The sequence below is a fragment of the Hemisphaericaspora subhashii genome, assembly GCF_019202705.1.
Source record: "Hemisphaericaspora subhashii strain CBS 10753 chromosome Unknown scaffold40, whole genome shotgun sequence".
Taxonomy (NCBI): Eukaryota; Fungi; Ascomycota; class Pichiomycetes; order Serinales; family Debaryomycetaceae; genus Hemisphaericaspora; species Hemisphaericaspora subhashii.
In genome coordinates this window covers 101,937-109,303 of record NW_026057304.1, presented here as the reverse complement: position 1 = coordinate 109,303, position 7,367 = coordinate 101,937, and the positions used below count along the sequence as shown (strand labels likewise).

At 34.1% G+C, this 7,367-nt stretch overlaps 3 protein-coding genes across 3 annotated transcripts; 2 read left to right on the top strand and 1 right to left on the bottom strand. All coding sequences in view use genetic code 12, as the record gives it.

Annotated features, from left to right (window-relative positions):
• Positions 1–2,014: 2,014 nt before the first annotated feature.
• Positions 2,015–3,055, top strand: ALG5 (dolichyl-phosphate beta-glucosyltransferase; the record flags this gene model as incomplete). The annotated part of the gene is made up of 1 exon (XM_049407050.1): positions 2,015–3,055. One exon carries the CDS (start codon positions 2,015–2,017, stop codon positions 3,053–3,055), a length of 1,041 nt encoding a protein of 346 aa, XP_049263535.1.
• A 155-nt stretch (positions 3,056–3,210) lies between these two features.
• On the bottom strand, positions 3,211–3,948 carry J8A68_003216 (uncharacterized protein; the record flags this gene model as incomplete). Its single annotated transcript, XM_049407049.1, has 1 exon — positions 3,211–3,948. The coding sequence occupies one exon, from the start codon at positions 3,946–3,948 to the stop codon at positions 3,211–3,213; it is 738 nt and encodes a 245-aa protein (XP_049263534.1).
• Positions 3,949–5,806: 1,858 nt separating this feature from the next.
• On the top strand, positions 5,807–7,216 carry RPD3 (Rpd3p; the record flags this gene model as incomplete). The annotated part of the gene is made up of 1 exon (XM_049407048.1): positions 5,807–7,216. The coding sequence occupies one exon, from the start codon at positions 5,807–5,809 to the stop codon at positions 7,214–7,216; it is 1,410 nt and encodes a 469-aa protein (XP_049263533.1).
• Between the last annotated feature and the right edge of the window lie 151 nt (positions 7,217–7,367).

Sequence of the window (7,367 nt, the reverse complement as noted above, 5' to 3'; positions counted from 1 at the left end):
GGGGGGGGGGGGGGGGGGGGGGGGGGGGGGGGGGGGGGTAGAATTGATGAAGTTCACAATGTATGCCAATACTCGTGTGCCCCTTATAAACTGTATGACAAGCAATCATATACCTTTCAGTTTCAATCACCAGTCAACGTGTACTACGCAAAGATAATAGGTTGACTATATTTTTGACATTTTCTTTTCCGTTTATAGGCTTTTCTATTTTATTCATGCGTTGTATTCAATTTTTGGAGGCTTTCAATAGATCATCATTAGAAGCCTTCCTTGTTTTATTTTCGTCATATGTTTGCATCATTCTTGTTCTCATCAGCGTCAGCTTTTTTTTATGATGTAATAATTTTTTATTTTTGATATTTCTAAGTCACTTTTATTTTTCTAATCCATAGATATTGTACAAAATCTACCCCATAAAAAATATATTTCACAACCATTTTTATAGAACATGAAATCATTGATGTAGCGTTTAAATAGTACGAAAGTTTGCGAGACACATTCGTTCAACAACAGACGATTGTTTCGTATCCCCTGAATTATAATTAGGGTTAAACTTGCATCCCCTAAATGTTTATTCTTCTATTTTTAGATTCTTGTTGTTTAACGCGCAAATTAAAAATAAAAAAATATAAACAATGAAAACAAAAGAAGTTGCAAAATATCTAAAAATAAAAAAAAAATACTACATTTATTCATTTTTAGATTTTATGCGTTTATGCATTCCCCGTATAGAGTCCACAATAAAATACGAATGAACTTCAATTAAATTAAAAGGTATGAAAGGAATAAACCTCTATAGTTGTTAAATGTAATACAATTAACTGTAGTAAATCAATTTAATCTGTCGATCCAAAAATGTGATGTACTGTAAAGTCGAGGTTGTGGAGATGGATTAACTTTTGTAACTGAAACCTTGTCAATATTCATCCAAATATTTTCCGAAACTACTGCAGCTGACTTTGTAATAATACAGTATGAATAATAACAATGGATTTTTAGTTATCCCCTAAAATACGGATAAAGAATCAGTTCTACAAGTTCGTATAATCCCATTCGAAAGTTAAGCTTGTTTGCAATCATGACGAAAATCCATGTTTTAGTTTCTAGAAACACTCTAAGAAAAAGTTTCAAAAAATTATTTGAAGAAAAGCTTAATTGGAGTTCTAGTCTCGTTTCAGTTGCTTTCAGATCCATTCCAGTTGAATATCCATGTAAACACATGCCAGTCAAACTATGAAGGCTTATAAAATTTACGGGGTGTCCAACCCAGTTACATCTATTGGAAATTAACACGTCAATCATATATAAGAGGATTAGACCAATATCCCTTTATTCCCCCACTTGTTCCCCCGTATTCCCCATCTTAGTAAACAATAAAGATCGAATAAAAACACAGCGACTTAAAAATAGAATTTTAAAGTTTCAATGTTAATTGGATTGTTTCTTCTACTTTAACAATTGATTATAGTGTAGAATATATTCTTTTTCAAACCTCTATCGCATATTTGTGCAGCTGTTGTCATGGAGAAGTTAATCATTCTCAAAGGGATTGAATTGTTGGATGACTTAACCATCCCAAGCTTATAAATAAATAAAAAAATATTAAACTTCTATTGCCGCACTGCGCATGAATTGGTCATTTTAAACAATAGAAAAAATATTCATTTGCCATGTATTCTAAAAAATAATAAATATTTTTGAAAAAATTTCCAAACAAAATAAAAATAAGGATCATTCGATTGCTAAAACTTTACTTAGCGTTTCTATATTTTTTAATGAGATCTATACATCGCATCTAATGACCTTTCTGCAACCTTTTTGAAATCCCTTGAAAAAGTCTATTAAACTTAATATAAATAGGGCATGACTTTTTTGAAAATTCTCATAACTCATGTATCTATTCTTAACTTTGTTTCCTATATCAGACAATTTTGATTACCTTCCGTGCTCAGGTCAATAGAATATATAAAGTAAATAAAATATCCCATTTCAAAGATTTAAACATTTTGATAATATGCTTCCATCACATTCTAACAAAATGTTTGCTGCTACTAATGATATCCTTGAAGCAAATACCATGTTGTTTTACTTAATAGGGTTGGCATTACTTGGCTTCACATTAGTATACACTATTGTACTTGCTTTTAGCCGTACTCCACGACTCCCCTTACCTACTGAAGATACATATGTTACTAACGATGAAAAAGGAGAAAGACACGATTTACCTCCCAGAATAACAACCTCAAGTAAATACAAAGACTATGATATTGATATTAGTCTTATCATCCCTTGTTATAATGAAAGAAAAAGATTAGGAAAAATGTTGGATGAATCAGTTGAATATCTTGAAAAAAATCATCAAGGTAGATATGAAATTTTAATTGTTGATGATAATTCAAAAGATGGTACTCGTGACTATGCAATCGAAAAAGCTACCGAACTTGGTTTACCCCCTCATATTATGAGAGTCGTCAATCTATTAAGAAGAAGAGGAAAAGGTGGTGGAGTTTGTCATGGTCTATTACATGCCCGTGGAAAATATTCAATTTTTGCTGATGCTGACGGTGCTACCAAGTTTTCCGATATTAATCAATTCATTGAATTTATGGATGATGCACAAAATAAAGAACCTAGTATTGCTATTGGATCCCGTCGTGCTGTATTGGCGGAGGAGGAAGCTGTTGTTAAACGGTCCTTAATCCGGAGATTTATGATGCTTGGTTTACATACTTTGGTATTTGTATTTGGGATTCGTGAAGTTGACGATACTCAATGTGGTTTCAAGATGTTTAATTTTGAAGCTGTTAAACGAATTTTCCCTCATTTACATAATGAAAAATGGATTTTTGATTTTGAAGTTTTATTACTTGGAGAATATCAAAGTATGAGAAGAAAAGAAATCCCAGTCAATTGGCAAGAAATGGATGGGTCAAAGATTGATTTGGCTAGAGATTCCATTGAGATGGCAAAAGATTTGATTGTTACTCGTTTGGCTTATATGATGAAGATCTATAAGCTTGATGAATGTGGACAATTGAAAAAGGCACGTGCGTAGAGATGTTGCCCCCGTAACTTTGTTTGATTTTTTTAAGATTCCTCTTGAATATCAGAGGATTATTGTTTCAGAGTACTTTTTGACATTTGTAGAATTATATATTATTATACAAATTTATATTACTATATACATAAACACACCACACAATAAATTCATCATAGTAAAAGGATTATTAATCCGTAGGGTAACGGATTTTGCAACGACTTGACAGCATTGTTCTGAGTATTCCCTGTCTCTCCTGTTTGGAGTGGACCAGTGTTGGTAACACTAGGTGTTTGACGAGTGGTATAGCTGACCTGAGCAGTCAATGTGCCACGGGTCTCTGTATTCATTCTCGCTGCAGTTGCCTTACTGTTTGTAGTAGTCCTTGAATTCCGAGTATTGTGCGTATCATGCGTGTTTCGGTTCGTGGCAGAAGCATTTGCTGTTGAGGTGTGCTTCTGGTCATTGGGCGTCATATTGTTCCTGTCTGTATCATGAGTAGTTTGACTCGTCTTATGAATCTCTGTTGATCTATGTGTTGAACTAACTGAAGTAGTCTTCCCCATGCTTGCATTTTGTCCTCTATTAGCATTCAGTGTATTATGACCCTGTTGCGTGTTGTGATCTATCTCATTGTGATCATTATATCCTTCGTGTGGTGTCGTGTATTTGTGATTAATTTCGTCATCATCATGTACAGTATTAGGATTGTGTCCATATCCATTGTGATTAGCTTGATTGGTTATAACAGGGGTCCTTGTATTTATCGTACTAGGATTCTGTCCTACTCCGTGTTGATTGGTCGTTGTTTTTGTTGTTCGATTATGGTCATTATTTCCTTGATGATGATCGTCATCTCGACATAGATGACAGGCTGCAAAAAATAATAAAATAGGTAGTAGTAATTTCATTTTTGGTTTATAAGTTGGGCTATGATATATTATAAGCAGATAACCTCAAGGAAGGATAACTAAGGCGAGAACATGTTATATTTATAGTATTCAACATGACTGGTATTATTAGAGTTTATGAGTTGCGTAGATAATCACCTCACTATATTTATTTTTTTACTGTAAGATGATGCCTTATGTCATGCTCCATGACTACCTCTTCCACCCACAGCCTACCAATTACGAATCTCTCGAGTATGCATACCATATAGGTTTATCCATATGCAATTACCTCAGAGGTGTGCATGTTATATTAGCATTGTGTCTTAATTTTGTTCTCTTGTCTTCAGTAATTACTTTTCCGGTCATATAGATCTCGCAAGAATTCATGCATCCACATGCCTTGGTGGAATCCCTGTCGCATCCCGTTTTTTAAACCCCGAGGCTTCCGTATCACCTTTTTAGACACGCCCTTAGGTTCCTTGTTGAATTTTAAGACTCATATATACTGTTCCATAAGATGCGGTCTATATCTTTATAATAGCACCAGCCTTCGTGAGGATAGTACTTTTCCTCGTAAGCCTAAGCCACTTAACAAATGTCAGTGCTGTAGACATACATCCCAACCAGGTAGACTACTTGCCAGATAGCGGAAAGCCAAGCATTTTTTTATTAGATGAAGGCATGACACAAAGCTGCTCACAACACAGAAGTTCAATTAGATATGGCTAAAGTTACCTGTATTACCCAAACCTTTGTTGCTGCCAGTCTATGTATAGGATCTTTTAGGGGCGAGCTTAAAATAGTTTAAAATATATAATGTTTTCAGGTGAGGCGTCTAGCAAAACCTCGTACTTTTCGCGCAAAAGCTGATATATCAATTGTTTATATCCCTATTTTTAGAACTAGAAACTAGCTGAAACCTTACAGCTTTCTGAAGGGAGGATCTCCTACATCCAGATATAATATTCTTCCTAATCTCCCCTGACATGTTGGTCGTTTAATGGAATGACTGGTAGGAGTTTGAATTCCACCTAATTTCATTTCTTTTTGATGAAATGCATCCGGAGACATAATGATGCATTATCTGATGCCACTATTTATATAACACAGTCCTATCATAGCCGAATGTTTGGAAGAATTCATATATTTGTTTGCAGTGGAAGTAATGTTTCACTTGAATATTTGCCTTAATAATATGGTTGCAAAATTTTCAGAATTGAAAACGACCACAAAAACCTTGGAAGTAACATACTATAGACCAGCAATTAAAAAATCGGATATAATATTTCAAATACGGGCCCAAATGATAAATAAGCCATACAAAGAGGTGACTTCATTATTCCTGTTCTCTGCTTTGAGGTTCTCTAATATTTGGATTCTAACCTTGAATCTTGTAAAGCTTTCTCCTATTCTCTTCTTACTTCGGTATCTTAGATATATGTAAACCTTTAGTTCCGCTTCTTTATTCTATAAGCATTCTATGAGATATGCGGGTTAGAAATTCACGAATAAAATTTATTATGAAGTAATTGTTTTTGGTTTGTTTTGGGTGCAAAAAAATTATTGGCAGCCAGATCTGAGAATAACTGTAACCATTAAAAAATAAATCTTAATTACAGATTTTCTTATAATTCTGTTAATTAAGCGCGGAAAAAATAAATTTCTACAATTTACGTTTTGTATGAGAAGGAGAAGAGAGAGAAGAAAAAAAAGGTTCCCCTTATAATTAAATATCTCATCCTTTCTTTTCTTCCTCCATCACAAATACATAGATTTAGCCTAGCAAACTATCATCCATTCATATCAAAGTGACTACATCTTGAGATAACAATCATCGTTGATCAATCTATAACGAGAAAAGGAAATATTAAAAAACATGTACGTGGAACTTCCATTTGATGAAATACAAGTCAACACCACCAAAAGACGAGTCTCATACTTCTACGACCAAGACGTAGGTAATTACTTCTATGGAACCGGTCATTGTATGAAACCCCATCGGATAAGAATGACCCACTCCCTAATCATGAATTATGAACTCTATAAAAAAATGGAAATCTATCGAGCTCAACCCGCCACCAATCTTGAATTGACCCAATTCCATACTGACGAATACATAGATTTCATAGATCGAGTTACACCCGACAATCTCCATTTATTTGAACGTGAACAGGTGATCTTCAATGTGGGTGATGATTGTCCTGTTTTTGATGGATTAGGAGAATTTTGTAAAATATCATGTGGGGGGTCAATGGAAGGGGCGGCGAGAATAAATAATGGTCTGGCTGATATTGCCATTAATTATGCTGGTGGATTACATCATGCTAAAAAATCGGAGGCGAGTGGGTTTTGTTATTTGAATGATATTGTATTGGGTATAATTGAATTATTGAGGGTACATCCTCGAGTATTATATATTGATACTGATGTTCATCATGGGGATGGAGTAGAAGAGGCATTTTATACAAATGATAGAGTTATGACTTGTTCATTTCATAAATTTGGGGAGTTTTTCCCGGGGACGGGGAATTTATCAGATATTGGAATTGGAAAGGGGAAATATTATTCGGTTAATGTTCCACTTAGAGATGGGATAGATGATGCATCATATAAATCGATATTTGAACCTATTATAGCGGCAATTGTGGAATGGTATCAACCTTCTGCAATAGTATTACAATGTGGGGGTGATTCACTTAGTGGAGATAGATTGGGTCCATTTAATTTATCAATGAGAGGACATGCTAATAATGTCAATTTTGTAAGATCATTAGGAATACCATTTATGGTACTTGGAGGAGGTGGATATACTATTAGAAATGTTGCCCGTACTTGGGCGTTTGAAACTGGGATTTGTAATGGACTTCTTCTACCTAAAGAATTACCATATAATGGATATTATGAATATTTTGCGCCAACTTATGAATTAGATGTTAGATCATCAAATATGAATAATGCAAATTCAAAAGAATATCTAGATAGAATTCTTACCCAAATTATTTCCAATTTAGATCATACTAAACATGCCCCCTCGGTTCAAATGAATGAAGTTCCTCGAGATTTGGAAGGATTAGATGAAGATTTGGATGAAGACATGAATGAACTGATGGATACAAAAGGTGGGTCACAACGCGCTCGAGATAAAAGGGTTGAAGTAGAAGGTGAATTCTATGATGATGACGAAAAGGATCAAGGTGAGAAGAATATTTCTAATGGGAATGGAATTCAATTGACCAATCATGAATTGACGGAAATAGCGGAATTGAACAATAGGGTTCAAATTTGAAATACGTCATATAACTTCATTAATTTAATTTAATTGAGGGAATATATATATTCCTTTGTGATGCCACCCCCCCTCCCCCAATGATTGTTATATATGTAAGTAATTAACTAATTTAATATTAATATATTCTATTGTAACAAATAAGAATAAT